Source organism: Rhinolophus ferrumequinum, chromosome 11, assembly GCF_004115265.2.
Source record: "Rhinolophus ferrumequinum isolate MPI-CBG mRhiFer1 chromosome 11, mRhiFer1_v1.p, whole genome shotgun sequence".
NCBI lineage: Eukaryota > Metazoa > Chordata > Mammalia > Chiroptera > Rhinolophidae > Rhinolophus > Rhinolophus ferrumequinum.
Genome location: NC_046294.1, coordinates 71763669 through 71780002, shown reverse-complemented (window position 1 = coordinate 71780002; position 16334 = coordinate 71763669). Strand labels below are relative to the sequence as shown.

The window sequence follows — 16334 nt, the reverse complement described above, 5'->3', positions numbered from 1 at the left end:
TCCCACTTTTGTACTGTTTGGGTTTCAACACTGATTGGTATGAATTATGAATTACACAATTAATTACTGTTATTTTTCAGTGTTTCTGCCAAAATTCCATATAGAATGCATCTATTTAATATGAATACTTAAAACAGCAACATTATTTGTTTATAAAAGTCATTTACTTTGTACTTTTTTTAAAAAGGCACTATATTTAGAAAATAGTTATTACAGCGAATAGTGCTTTCAAAAATCTCAAACTAAATCAATGTGTTCCATCAACCATAAGTAGATCTTAGAAGCCCTAACTGAAAAGAACACAAATGTAAAAAGCTGATACATTTAAAGATTATAAAATTGGTTTATTGTAAAAGTAATTCAAGAATACCCAGTTAAACTCTTACCCCAATGCTACCCAATACAACCAAGAAGCAGTTAAACACTTTTACATTAGGAACACGGACATAAAACAAGAAAGACCACGTTGAGGCTGTGATTCAAACTCAGAAAGAGAAAGAACTCTTAGGTCTCCTTCAGGTCAGTACAGAGGGTATGATAAGATCAAAGCACCGAGTCTATCAGGTACCACAGTGCTCCTACAATATTGAGGTATAACTGGGCAAATTAAAGTCGAGGGGAAATAAAGAACTCCATATTCTTATTATGTGGGTGTACGTAAGTGATTGAAATTTTAGGAACAACTGCCTTTAATGACAGCAAGATGCAAGGTATATCTTTACTGAAGAAAAAGAAGGTTATAAAGTTCTCTATCAAAGTCCCACTACGTCTTCACAACCCCCCACCCCCTTCCCACCCTCTCCCTTACCTAAAGCTACTCTGCTGATATATAAGATACGATCTTAATTTGTGGCTTACTGGCAAATTGTAGGCACTCTTTCCAAGTAGCTTTGATCTTCTGCACATAAAAAAACCCCAACATGCTGCACCATCCATATACACAATTATGCATTCTAGGTAGAATTTCATTATTGCTCTAAAAAAAAAATATCAATGCATCTGCACAGTGGCCATTTCCCCCCAGACTTAACTCAAGATTTGATCTTCGTGCTGTTTTCTTAATAAAAGCCTTAGAGTCAATTATTATGAGTGATCGACCTATGGATCATTATATACAACACAGTGACTGCATTTTTTTTTTTGAGCACTGAAAATACTTAATATAAAACTTCTTACTTCCAAACTTTTGCACTCCTCTGAATTGAAGGGTCAAAATACTTAGATTTTGTAACCAGAAAAAAACAAAACTATCTTCCCAAGTTGAGGCTTTTCATAGCAGTTTTAGCCAGGAAAAGAGACTTTATGTCTGTTATAAACCCTTGAAAATAAGGGCTTACTCTAGAAACACTGAAAGACCCTTAATCAGAGGTGCTTGCTGGTGCCTCTGTAATTCACAACCAACCAACCATTACTTCATAGCTTATACTGAAGAGTTGATTCATGCTCATTTTTTTCCTTTAAAAAATACTCTTTGGAACCATTATTACTCCTGTAGACACATACTCTAGTTATATCTCTTCCTGTAAAAATAAAAGTATAATCATGATTATCTCTATTTCTTTGCTAAATTCAACTACCAATATACATTTATTAATCTGATCACTTTACCAGCTAACTCATGACCTTACAGTATTTTACTGTCCAGGGTCAATTTCAGCATATAGAAGTAGGAGCAAGTCTTACAAGTAAGAACAATCTTGAAGGCAATATTTCAATGTAGTCTTTAATGTGTTCATTACAAATGACAACTAAAGTCCTAGAATTTACTTCCAAAACTAAGGTGAAGGTAAAACTTCCGAAGCTAAGGGAAGGTAAACGACCACATAAAGCTTACTTCTGTCACGTACATTATGAACCTACTCAGTGATTTCCCATCAAGACTTAAAATTAGTCCAAGGGAGTAACAAGGGGAAATAAAGCCATTTCTTGTTTGCTTCTTTCAAATTCATCAAATAATATTTATTGTGTGCCCAGAGGGCATACAGCACTCCATCAACAATAACCTTTTCTAGAACACTAAACTACTGCAAACATCTATAGACTGTCCCAACCAGATTTAATCTACCTGTGAAATATAAACTACTAATCATGTATTCTAAATGCATACATTCAAAGCTACCATTTTAAAATAAACTGGAAAGTAGGGAAACCTACAAAAAAAAGTACATTCTGCTATCACACTACCATATAAACATTATAAGTGTGTGGGGGGGTATATATAGAGAGAGCAGATAATCAAGATTTAAATAAGATGGTAAAAAAAAAAAAATCAGGAAATGTAGATTTTACCAAAGGAACTACAATAACGGTCCCAAACTACAACTATAAACAGATTCACTACTATGGTAATTTGCCTCATTTCTGGAAAAAAATACCCCAACCAACCAAAACAAAACAAACCCACAATAAAACCCACCAAAACCTATACTAGAGTATGTGGCAATAATTAATATATTTCTATGGAAATTGTCTCATGCCTTATAAGCTCCTAAGATAAAATCAAGGTCACTATGTGACTAATGATATAGCACTAGGAGGAAAAAAAAAAAAACACTGAAAAGTAAAATAGTCTTCAGCCTTGGTTTCAGCTATCTCTTCAAATCAGCATTAAGTACTTAATATCAGATACAACATTTTTGGCTTGTCAGACCAGTAAGTCATGTTTTTTCTACTGGCCAAAGGCAGCTGAAGAAACAATTGCTTAAACAAACTAAATGCTGTGACATGAAGCATCTGACTTCCAAGTCTATTTAGTTACACTGATCGGTGAACATCTAACTGGGCAAAAGGAATGGCATCCATCATCCAAACAGGCTCACTTCCCCCAGCCCCCAAAACAAACAGTAGTTATAATAGCAAAAGAAACAAAAAGTTTTTTTTTTTGTTTGTTTTTTGTGTTTTTGATTCTTTAGGGCCAACTATGAAAGAGGTCAGCAATATATTAACAGCAGCAACGGACAAGGAAGAGCAAAATAGTGGATGAAAGAATCTTGCTGGACGTTTGTTCATCTTTTTCTGTATTAGCCAGAAGATTGCAACTGGCTTATTTGGAAATTTCTGGTATGTGTGTCTTATCTCCTTAGATCCTTCACAGATTTAGAATTCAGTCTACCTGAGGGCTCTATAACCATGTAAGAAAGCTTTCTTTGTCGAGTTTGGTGGCAGCCAAAACAGACTCCATGTCATTAAGGATGTCAGAACTCAAAGCTTCCTGCAGACTTGGCATCAACTCCTCTCCTTCTATGTTCATTCCATCTCCCTCCAGTGTTCCAAGGTCCACATTTGTCCCAGGAATGGCTTCAAGGTAGTCTGGGAAACGATTCTGCTGTGAGGGTAGGGTGCTTTGGTTGATAGTATCACCTAGTTGGAACAGAGAGAGAAAAGGTCTGTTTTGAAAAGCTAACATCAGAGCTGTATCATGTGAGAGCAAACAGACATGCATTGAGAAAAAAGAGCACTCCTAACTGACCTCCTGAACCGATGCCCGTTTCTTTTAGAGCAAACAACCCACCAACAACACAATAACACTGCCAAGTTTACTTCTGCTTCAACATTTATTCAGATATTGAACCATAAGCAACTCAATTGCTTATGACTAGTGTTGAACACTAAAGGAGGGTCATGAAAAAAAAATTCCCTGAAAACATGAATACAGCAAGGGAGAAGGAGCAAGTATCCATGTAACAGCACACGAGATGACTCTCTTCCTGAAGTGTACCACCAAAATAAAATCATAAAACAAAATATAAAAATGAACGGTGTAATCCCATCTTTCCCTTAAGTACACCTTGGGAAACACTGAAATAAACGGACTGAATGAAAACTCTATTCCACTCTTGGAGATTCATTCATAGTTGAAAAACAAGCCTCTCTTCCTAGGTTTGCTCTAGGTTTTTCCAATTGACCTGGCCACAAACCCTTTTTTGCATACACCAACTTTAATATTCCTCAGAGCTTCAATGGAACATGCTTTCAGAAAAACTAATATAACAAACAATTAAGTGCTATAGGGGTTTGGAGAAGAGAGAAATAGGGGATAGAGGAATAAGGAAAAGAGATGGGTTTGAAGTGACTCCTAAGGATGATTTAAGATTTAGACAAGCAGAGACATGGGCGAGGGGTGATTCTAGAAAGCATAAAAGCCATGAGGTGCATGAGCATAGGCACAAAAGACTTGCCAAACACTTTCAGAAGTTGTCAGCTAAAGAACTAGCTAGCGGGAGAACTGGGTCACTTCCCTGCCAGTTCATGCTCTCTGATAGTTGCCAAAGTCCAGGGCAATCTGTAGTTACCAGGTTAGTCACGGGAAAAATAGGTCCTTAATCACCCCGGTGAGGCCGGTATTTCCTAGCTCCTGCAAGACCCCTGTAACTATTCTAACAATCAAGTAGGTGAACCCTACCACCTAGTCTTTCCAGTGTGGTTTCCTGAGCCCCATAATACCTAAGTTGAACCAAAAAACCCTTATAGAAAAGAGGGAAGCAAACACTGAATCACATACAGAAATCTCTCTCCAAAATTAAGAATACAAATCTGTAATATTATAATAGAGAAATCTAATAGGGTCCTCAACCGCCTTGTCAACTGATTCAGTATTTTAAATGCTAAAATAAGTCATGCCATCAGTTTTGTTCAAGTAGAGCTAAGATTCCATGACATTTAAAAAACTGAGAAAAGATTTAAGTTACAAACCGCCATACAGAAACAAAGCGGGCTCGATTTGAATTGAAGTTTACAGGATTTTAATGGCTTTCTTCTGAATAACCTTTGCTCGCCACAGCTTATTAGACCTGGCGATAAAACGACTACACCTGACTGAAAGACTCCTAAGAGGAATGAAGAGTACTAACCTGTATCCATTTCATCAACACTGTTCAAGAAGTCATCTGGGGTTCGAGGGACACTGTAGCTGCTCATGCTTAGTCCACTGTCTGTACTCTCATCTCGAGAGTGATAGTTGCCACTACAAAGAATGAGAGTTAAAGACCAATAAAAAAATGAAGGAAAAAAAAAATCAAGGTAAAAATAAACACCTGCTGAGTATTAACATGATTCTCAAAGAGGATTAGTGAAAATCCTTGCCCTGCAACGTCTGAAACAAGCACCCTCTTTCAGGGCCCATATACAGCCCTTAGGCTGTGAAGCGAGAGAGACAAGGTAATCCTAATTGAAGTTGGCAACTCTAAGGGGCCAAGATCTCTCCTATGTTTCTGGGCTTGGTTGCTCTAGGGCAAAAAAGATATACTCCGTTTTCCTAGCCGACAGAAAAGCCTCTGTACAGGTCTTCTCTCTGTAATACCATTTTGAATTCCGGGGGATCCACACAGCTCCCTTGTTTCAAGGTCTCAATTCCCAAGTGATGGTAGCACAGGCACAGCTCGAAACACAAATGCCAGGTAGGTGGTGAGACAGGTCTGCACTAGACTCATGTTAAATTCCTAGCTCTTATGCAGAGAGTTTAAGCCAAGGAAAAATCAACCCAAAATAAAGAACCAGAATTCTTTTTTGCACTGGGCCAAAAAAGATGATTCACTGCCGATATGATAAGAACTCCCATAGCGTGATCTTCTTGCTTCTGTTTAGGGAGAAAAAACCCAAACACCTCAGCATAAGACAGTGCTTAGAGTTTTAGAGTTCCAATGGAAGGGAGGATTAGCTAAAACACAAACAAACAAAAACTTACAAGGTACACACCTTGAGAAAAACAGGAAAACATGAGCCAAGACAGATTTTTACTTTAGGTTAAATGAAGTTTCCCAGATTTACACCCAAGTATGGTGAATATCTTCAGAACATTACTTGCAGAAATAGGACACTTTCCTAAGCTACCGTGTTCCCTCGAAAATAAGACCTAGCCGAACAGTCAGCTCTAATGCGTCTTTTGGAGTAAAAATTCATATAAGACATGGTCTTATTTTACTATGATATAAGACCCGGTCTTAAATAATGTAATGTAAGACCGGGTCTTACATGAATTTTTGCTCCAAAAGACGCATTAGAGCTGACGGTCCAGCTAGGTCTTATTTTTGAGGAAACACAGTAGCAGCGCTGTGGACACCAGCTGGCCCTGACTCTAAAATATGGGGTTCTACTAATTCTAGAAAATCTTATGGCAAAGTGTGAAATAAAGGCAATTGTTGTCCCAGGGTCTGTGACCATGATGTGAACTTGAACTTTCCTTGCAGTTTGGACATTTAAGTAGCTGTTTAGATTACACAAAAGTTTAAAAAATGAAAAAAACTACTAAGCTTTATAAACAAGCCTTAACAGTTGCTCAAGGTTGAAAGCTCAGTGCCCAAATTTCTTCTCTGCAATTACTTACGGCATTTGCTTGATCTTCTTCCCTCCCCTCACTCTGTATATGGCAACTACCGGTTTACTCTAATGCTTCTTGTCAGATTTTGGCAAGATTCAAAAGCCTCACACAGACCCAAGAAAACACCAATTTGCCTCTGAGACCATTTGTACACAATGCAGCCACATAGAAGAAGGCTCAGGATGTGGTTTGTTTTTATTTTGCCTGCCCTGCTCTGGGACAAGGCCTGGTCCTAGTCGTCACTCCAACCCCACTGCTGAGCACGGGGCACACACCAGACACTCAGCACTGTTACAGAACGGCTGCATTTCCCCAGTTGTGCGGGCTTCTTGTCTAGCCTCAGGGGCGGCACGTGGGTCTTCCTGGGGACTGCGTTCACAGAGCCATTTCCCTGACCAGGAGGAACCGCGCCCTGCGGAAGGCCGCCGCCTGCAGCCCCCACTCATTCGCTCAACACTCCCTGAGCACTGGCTCCTAGGTGACAGGCAGGGGACCAGGCTCTGAGGATAGGAAGGTTACACACAACCACCATCACCTACAACGGATGCTTTCTGAGAGGCTCACAACTTCAGGGAGGGAGGCGAACAAATACCGTGGTACCTCGGTTTTCTAACGTAATCCGTTCCGGAAGACCGTGCGAGTTCTGAAACACTTGAAAACGCCCCACAGCGAGGCCTCAGGACGCTGCACTCAGCGGAAGCTGCGTGACACGCTCGACATGTTTGACTTCCGAGGCATGTTGAAAACCGAAGCATTTACCGCGGGTCTACGGCGTTCATAAACCGAAATGTTCGTCAACGGAGACGTTTGAAAACCGAGGTACTACTGTACATTCACGAATCACATATAAGGGCTCTGTGAGCACAGTGCTTTTAGAACAGAGAGGAGGGAGCTTAAAAACACAGTGGAAAGGATTCGTGGAGGGGTGCGGGGGAGCGAGCCTGGAAGGCTCTTAGGGTGAAAGGGGATGACCGGACGAGGCCCACCACTGGGACTCAATTCCACGGCAAGTCGGGAACAAGCGTGTAGAGCTTAAGGAAAAGGTGTGGAGAGGACGGAACCCTGCTCTCAGACTCGTAACACCGATGACCTGCCACTCCGTGATACTTAACAGAAAACAGAATTTCAAACTGCAGCCCACCTTCCACCAAAAGTTGTAAGGAAGAATCTATCCGTTTTTTCTAAATAGTCTAATTTTATCCCTAGATCACTATAGGCCTTTAATAGATGGGTACTGGAATTACACTGATCTAAAATTTTCCTTGTAAAAAAAAAATAAAAGTTCTGTGGCTGTGACCTTTCGTAATTAATCTCGTTTAAGTTCGGAACTATAATCTTGTATAAAAACACTCAATTTTTGGCAGAACTTTAAACTGTATGTGTCAGAAGGGTACGTTTTGTTTTTCTGACGATCATGAAGTTTTCAATTCAATTGGTGAGAACTGAATACCCACGTAGATAATAGCTTTCCTAAACCAAAGTACCTTTAAATACTTTTAAAACTGCGTCGCTTAAAATTTGTTAAAAAACATCAAAAGCATAAAGACCAGAAAGTATTTGTTCCTGCTTTTAAAAAACTGAAACTCTATAAATATTTTACAACCTAGAAGAATAAAGTGTAGTCGAACCTTAATTTTAAAAAGCTTTCTTAGGCAAAGAATATGACCTGTTTCAGCTTGCCATTTTCAACATAGCACTGTATATAAAAACATTGTATAATCTTCCTGAAAGTGGTAACTCACTAAAATGTATCCTCCTTCAGCTATGTTATTTTTAAATACTGCCTGTAAAATTAATGCATTTCTGGAAAGAGGCACAACCTTACATTTTATCTCCTGGAACGACAGCCCTTAAGAACACGAGGCCTCACAGCGCCGCTGTAGTGAAACCTCTCAGGTTGAACACAGGTGGAAAATTCCTTCTAATCATCCTCTGCAGTTCATTTACTTTCTTAGAAAGGCATTCATATGTTTCTTCACGATTCTGTAATTTTAAGTCACTGGTAGTCAACAGTAGGGGCTGAAGCAAACATGTGACTTTGAATTAAGTATCCCCCTACAAGTCTGAACAGCTCACTTCCTCTCACAGGAGCGGCGCTTAATCCTCACGTTTTATTGTCCTTGCCATTTATGGAGAGATTTCTTTACAGCTATGGTTTTTGGCCCACACAGATGTTCAAACAGCTTATTACAAGTACTAAGGAGAATAATCGCAAAGCTAGGATCTTTTTCAGATATTGGCCAGTAGCAACTCTCACCGACCTGTTCAGAAAGGGATCTGAGCTATTGGTCGTCATTGTTCTCAATTCCTGAGACATCCCAGGAGAAGATACTGGATTTTGAGTCCCACCGTCCTGCTCCAGTGTCGGTAATTGGCTCCGGAGAGCTAATTCCTAAAAAAAAAAAAAACACAAATAGAATCAGTCTATTGATTAACAAACTTATTGTTAGGATTAAAGAAATAAAATGCACAGTAGGGTAACCATGTGCATATAAAGTGGATTCACATCTATTTTAAAGTTAGTAAGTTTCCCCGTCAGAAAGATCAAGTTCTTCTATGCATTTCAAGTGATAGAAAATTAAATTATATAAATTGAAAGTTTATCTAGTCTCATTAACCTCAAAACATATATGCTTTATTACTGAATTTCATTTTGTTATTTTCCTTACTTTGGTAGACACTCCCAAATCCCTCCATTAGGGTAGATTAGCAAGTCTGGTCTTTTAAAGGAGACTTCTTAGAGCTTATTTTTACTCACCATCCCTCATATGGGTTTTGTGTGTTCCACACCAGTAACGAAGAACATTTGATGTACAGTAGTAAGGCACCAACTCCCCCCTGTGCCCCGCCCACTGTACTGTTTTATACTTTGCTATCCAGTGTCTCATTTTGACTTCAGGTTTTTCTATCTTGAGCTATCTTCAAGGGCATTCAACAATTTCTCAGCAGGATTCTACCTGGAAAATTGAGCAAAAGCTGTGGGCCATTACTACCCTGATGGTTCCAGAAGGCCTGTCTCAACTGGGCCCCAAACATCCCAGGCCTCAGCCTTGTATTTGCCTTTGCCGGGGACCTCATGTTTATCTCGCTCTAGTTAACCCCGTAACACCTATTTACTACTCTGTCCTTTCTTTCACCTTTTCATCTGTTCACTGTTCCCTTCCCCTAAGAATTTCCACTGTGCCTCCCAAGCTCTTACAAACACCATCTCTGCTACGGCATTAGCTTCCCCTGCCTTGACGTTTTTGGTTTGACTTGAAATACGGTTTATCACAAAGGCCACTGCTCTCCCCGCAGGCTTCCTGAGCCAAGCCTGCTCCCTGAGGCACACACCCATCTCCAGGCCCCTCCTTCCCGCCCACAGCCATCACCAGGTGCAGAGGCAGTGCAGATATCCTCTGAGCTCTGCACCATCACTTCTAGGCTATGAATTCTTCCTCATGCAAAAACTACTTCTTTTTATTCAGGTTTATGTCTTCTGGATAGAGCATCCCTTAAAACGGGGTTCCTTAACCAGAGGATTGTGACAGAATGAAGAGGACCTGTGAACTTGGATGGAGGGCAAAAAAATTACACCTTTATTTTTTGAAATTTAGCACCTTCTTTAATTACAAATATAGGCAACAAGCAGTAGTATTTACTATACCTTTGGTTTCTCATCAATAGAAGACATTTTCATATTATATTGTAGTTGTTGCACATCTTAAAATGCCACTTATGCTCATTATTATTTCAATGTCACAAGACATGATGCTGTATCTTGTTATTTATACATTATTACATAGGTGGTTCACTCAACCCGACAGCTCCCTGACTTTGCTGGATTTCAATGATCTTCATCTCCACCTACCTCAATCATCCATTGGTACAGCCAAGACCTTGTTATTTAAAACCAAACCTACCTCTAAAATCTTTAGTCGTGCTTGGGACAACAATGTTTTTTACTTCATTGCAACTGCATCTATCACCCTGGAATTGTCAACATCCATGCACAAAACCTATATGATAATCTATCGTTGAAATCCCTTGATCTCTAAATTGCAATGATACTGACCACTTCACCATTACTCAACCCTTAACTCCATTCCTTCAGTCACACCCTGGACCTGGCTTAGAAACTTCTCCCCCACAAACTTTACATACACTCATTCTGCTTTCTGGGACCACAATTTTATTTTCTACCCAGTTCCTGCATGATACCACTGCTAGTCTACCAGCCCTCCAACCTCAGGACTCTAGTTCCTTCTCTCCATTACTATTCCAGTCTATTGGCTCCCTTACCCCTCTCTTTTTTTGTTGTATTGAGGTATAATAGACATATAACATTATATTAGTTTCAGTTGTACAACATGATTCAATATGTGCATACACTGTGAAATAATCAGCACAATAAGTCTAGTTAGTAGCCATCCCCATATATGGTTACAAATATATTTTTTGTGATGAAGATTTTTAAGATTTATTCTTAGCAACTTTGAAATATGTAATACAGTGTCATTAACTACAGTCCCAGGCTGTACATCACATCCCGTGACTTATTTGCATTTGGAATTTTCTACCTTTGGAACCCCCTTCACACAGTTAACCCGCCCTCCTCCCCCTTCCCTCTAGAAACCACCTGTTCAGGCAACCCTCTGTTCTCTATCGATAAGCTTGTGGTTTTTGGTTTTAGATTCCACTTGTAAGTGAGATCAAACAGTATTTGGCTGTCTCTGACTTATTTCACTTAGCATAATGTCCTCAAGGTCCATCCATGTTGCCACAAATGGCAAGAGTCCATTCTCTTCTACGGCTGCATAACATATACCACATCTTCTTTACCCATTTATCCATGGATGGACACTTAGGTTTTCATATCATGACTATTGTAAATAATGCTACCATGAACACGGGGGTGCATATATCTTTTTGAGTTAGTGTTTTCATTTTCTTCAGATATAAATACCCAGAAGTAGAATTGCTGGATCATATGATAGTCTTTGGGTGTTTTTTTTTTTTTTTTATGTTTTTGAGAAACCTCTATGCTATTATCCATAGTGGCTGCACCAATTTATATTCACAACAGTGCACAAGGGTTTCTTTTTCTCCACATCCTCGCCAACACTTGTTATTTCTTGTCTTTTTTAGAATAGCCGTTCTAACAAGTGTGAGGTGAAATCTCACTGTGGTTTTGATTTGCATTTCCCTGATGATTAGTGATGCTGAGCATCTTTTCATGAACCTGTTGGCCATCTGGTTTCATCTGGCCTGTTGGCCTGTTGGTTGCTTTTTGTTTCCTCCTTGAACTCAGGGCTGATAGTTGCAATACACATGAGAACCTTATATGTTCCTTACATATATATGATTTTATCGCAAAACAGCAAATTCCAACCTTGGATCAATACTAAAAATGTGCTTGCTTCATATTTATACTGAGACTACTAAGAAATGCTTGAGAAAAATCATACAAATATCCAGACTATTTTTATAAATTAATGATCTCTGGCCTTGGTTGGGCCCCTTATTACCATTCACCGACCCTCCCCGTCCTTGGTAGTTTTATTTCTCATGTTCCCATGGTCACTATTCCAAATCTGGCAGTCTCTTAAGCCCCTATTCAGTCAAGTCCTTTTCCGCCTCTTTCCCACTTCAGTAAGAACACTGAGGCCACGAGGCCCATTTTTCTTGCTCCTCATGCCATCCCTTCCTGCTCCTCCCAAAGCGATCTTCACTCATGCTCATCTTTGTAACTTTTCTTTCAGGCTCATAAAAAGGGTTTTCCCCTCTCCTCCTGTTAAATGCCAACACACTCTCCCAGTAACTTCTGGGGATTCATTTTATGTTTCCTGTCTACCCTCTGTCTTTGTGACCTCTCCCATTCTCAGCTTACAAAGTAGCAAGGGACTTTAACACAATGATAGTGCACTCCCTGCAACTCTGTAGTATGACATGTCTCTTGGTACCATGTCTTTCCATATGCTCTTCCGGATGAAAACACTTTATTATTTAAGACCTTCTCTAGGTAACTCTCCATGATGACCCCGTCTCCATCTTTGGAATGGATTAGAGATATATGTTACGTCTTTAACATCATGATCATATGGATGTAGCATGATCTTAGCACTTAGCATAAGATACTGTAATTATTTATTTCTTCTCTGTCCCTTAAGGGCACACTGAATGAATGAATGAAAGGATGGACTGTAGTGGAGGATAAAACAAGAACCTCCAATACTGTCAAGAATTTATGTTGCTAATGAATACGAGAATGTGTATTCAAGGTATAAATATTGAACTCATTTTTGAAACTAGCAGTTATAGCAAAAAGAACAGTGTGGACTGGATGCCTCAAGTCATTTTTGAACAGCTTCACTAACGTATAATTGATGTATAATAATTTATACATATTATCATCCAAAATGGATACATTCTTACATAGCTCAGTATTTGCTGAAGACAAAATTGCTCTTTGTAATTAAAGTTGATTTGGTAGCTCCTCCTCAAGTCATTAATTCCTAATACTTTCACCTGCTGTGAATATAACTTATTTCACTGGGTTCAATGAAGAAGATGAACATTTCTGTTGCTATTTTAAAGAAATTGTCAAAGCTGGGGGCGGGAAACTTCTCTATTTATGTAGGAAAACAAGCCAACCTTTTCTCCCCTTCTTAGCCTATAACTTTGGAATTCAATTGAACATAAAAACAGTAACTTCTACGTCCCACATAAACAAATACACATGAATGCATGCACACACCCATATATAGTTTTAAGGCAGATCTTAGAAGTGAAAGGAAAATTTGAGGAATTTTCCATGCTTTACCTAGTCAGATTTTGAAGGAGAGTGAACATGGAGTCAGAGCTAACTGACACAGTTCCACCCTAAGCAGTCCTACTTCCAGTGAGAACAGCTGAACGATGGGTTTTCGCTGTGAGCAAGCTTTATGTCTTTGTATTTTTAGCCAAGAACTGTAAATGTGAACATGTACACACTTATATAAAATTAAGAATTTTAGAAGTACAGTATCAAAAATTTGTTTCAGAGCTGTATAGACCTTTTGCTAGTGTCTTTAAAGAAAAATAGTTATTTTCATATGGACAAGTATAAAATGAAGTTACATAATCCAAAGTTTTTGATCAAAAATGTATTTCATATAAATTCTCCATTACACTGAATTTAAAAGTAAGCTTCTATCTGTCTGTTTGTCTGTCTGTCTATCTTTCTGTGTGTATATGTAGAATAAGCCTATTCGACCACAATAATTGTATCAAAACATTTTGGATGAATATGAACATAATTTTTAATTGGCTAAATCTGGCAGAGCTGTTTTTAAAATAAGCCTTGGGACATAACTGGATTATCTACAAAAACTGATTTCAGTTGAAACATTTCATGTTGAAAGTTATGTCTATCTCTAAGGAGTTTTTTTTTGTCATGAACAAACGCCTAAAATTAGAATACTGAGCTAAAAATATAAGTTTGTTAAGTTTCTCTTTTCCCAAAGGTAGCCAGAAAAAAATAGTTTGACAGACTTTCAAAAATGGAAGAGTAAGCAAGTTGATAGGAAATTCGGCCAAAATTTAATCATGCTTCTGTATTTCAGAGGTCAAATAGTTCTTTTGCAATAGTATTTGACTTTTTCTAAACGAAGAAAGTATTTTTAGCACATTTTCTAATGTAATAATACAAAAATGTGGTGGCCTTTCCCATTGAGCTTGTAAATCTTAGCTAATCTGGGACGCACTGAGTCAGAACTATCTGCACTATAAGTAAAACCCAGTCCCTGCTGGGTCTGGCGGGAACTTTCCAGGACGGTTTATAAAGGAAAACACAAGTTTGCCTGCTTTATGTGGTAGACTTTAATGGATTCAGGATCTAGCCATAAGCCATCGGCCCTTTTTATATTTCCCTCCTTTCATTTAAATAGTAGTATTATTGCCCATAGGGTAAAAAAAGACAGACAGTTTAATACATAACTGGTAGTTAAAGTATTTTGGCCCCATATAAAATGAATGCTTTGGTTCATATCATTTAAAAAAATAAGGAGAGGCAGTAGAGGTAGTCAGTAGTCTAGGAATATTGAGAACATTTCTAGATTATTAAGTTCTTAGGGTATCCAAGAGAAATAAAAGTATATGTATATGCAAAGCCATATAATTTAGAAACAATTCAAACATCTATCAATAATTGCAGTACATTCCTACAACGGAATACTAGTTAACAATAAAAATGACTGCACTATAGATACAACATGAATAAATCTCACAACAATCCTGCTAGCTGTAAAAGTGATGAGTCCATGTATATGAAATTAAAAAAAAATACAAGGTCAACTGTCAGTACCTTTTTAAAGCAATTCTGTCTTTATCAAATACTAAGCACTATAAGAGTATATCTATTTTTGGATAATATACGGCACATAAGTGAAGGTTCCCCACCCACCGGGTATCAAAAGGAGGGTTAGTTTAGTAAACTAGAAATCCAAATTTAGAAATGGAGAATAACTCTAAACATATACATTTTATAAATCGTTTGTCTTAGTGATAGCAGTTTATGTCGACAATTCCAAAAATGGGGGTTGGGGGGGAAGCCATTTCTTCCAACTACTCAAGACATGCCTTGCCATACTCATTTTCCACCACAGCTTTAAACAGTCACAGATATTTCATCATGTCTAAAGTTACTAAAACATTTAGCCAATGTTCAGAATGCTTTTTGTTTTTTAATGTTTGTGCCATTTACCAAAGTATCTTCAACTTCAGAAATACTTTTGATTAAAAAATGTGTCTACATGGCTCTGGGGATAGTCATTGATAACTATATGACATCCCTAAGCTCTGAAAAGTGATATCCAAAATAGACCTACAGTTTGGTGTTCCCAGCGTGATCCTAAGATTCAACACTCTTTCTGACACATCTATGGAATTAGGACTTTTGTAATTTGTATTACTCAATTATGGTCTCAATTAAAGTAATAAAAATTATTATAACATTCTTCAAATTATGGTGACCTTAATGAAAAAAATAAATAAGATAACCTATTAAGTATGCGAGATGTGAAGCTAAATCTCCCCCCTCCCTTTTATACAAAAATTTCAACATGTCCATTTAAAATAAAATATAAAATATTCACAGGATAACATCTAAGTGAATCTATGGTTTATATTTGATATTAGGACTTCAAAAGAAGAGAGATAATCTTGGAGAAAGTGTTAACTGGATTCTGAAAGAGCTTTTCCAATGTTTGCTAACAAGAAAGACAGTTTGGAGGGAAAAAAGCCAAATTTTTTGGTATTAATTAAATTCAGGAAATAAAAAAGATTGATGGCAATTTTTTCACATGACCGAACAGTAGTATTGTTTTGCTCCATTTGACTAAAACTACGGATAGCTAAACCTCTTTACCATTGTGGGCTAATGGCGCAGTACAATATCCTTAACAATAATACTGTGGGTTTTATCTTATCACTCATCGAACCAGTGATTAACTCTGATATCTAGTTCTTACTACCCATAAGGACTGGAAATTACACAATATTCATTAGTTGCAAAATTTTGATAGCTCTAATTTCTATGAAGAATAAAGCAATTATTTGCTCACAAAAAAAGGTATCTATCTATAGCAGTCTTATTTCTATTTTCTGGGCAGTTTCAAGAATTCTGCCGAGGCCCCTTGGGGATGAGTTTTGACCAGGTCTTATAAAACCATGGAGAATCATAACTGGTTAAGAGGGAAGAAAAGTTCATGAGCAGAATCATGACAGCAAGAGAGAAGAGTGCACTCAGCAGAAGGAAGAGTAATTGGCTTAACCAGAGAGAGAGAAGGCTACTGAGCAGACCTGAGCCAGGTTTCAGAGTTTAGACTCAATCTCATAAGGTATTAGGGAACCACAGGTATTAAGAACCACATTCTTAAGCACAAGAGAAGGTAAAAACATTCACACTCAGGGCAGACTATCTTCCCTCAAACTGTCTGTTTCAAAAGACCTTGTAACAGAAGCTGGGATGCATTCCTAATCTACTCTCTCAAAAGCTCTC

At 38.2% G+C, this 16334-nt stretch overlaps 1 protein-coding gene across 13 annotated transcripts in view; it reads right to left on the bottom strand.

The window, feature by feature from the left end:
* Positions 1-319: 319 nt before the first annotated feature.
* The window catches only part of YAP1 (Yes1 associated transcriptional regulator), a 104018-nt gene continuing 88003 nt past the window's right edge, over positions 320-16334 (bottom strand). For all 13 annotated transcript variants that reach the window (XM_033120048.1, XM_033120038.1, XM_033120050.1 and 10 more), the window contains 3 exons: positions 8578-8708; positions 4851-4963; positions 320-3360 (listed from right to left, as the gene is read on the bottom strand). In XM_033120048.1, coding sequence (XP_032975939.1) covers positions 3122-3360; positions 4851-4963; positions 8578-8708 — 483 coding nt within the window. In that variant the 3' untranslated portion in view covers positions 320-3121. The remainder of the gene's footprint in view (positions 3361-4850; positions 4964-8577; positions 8709-16334) is intronic.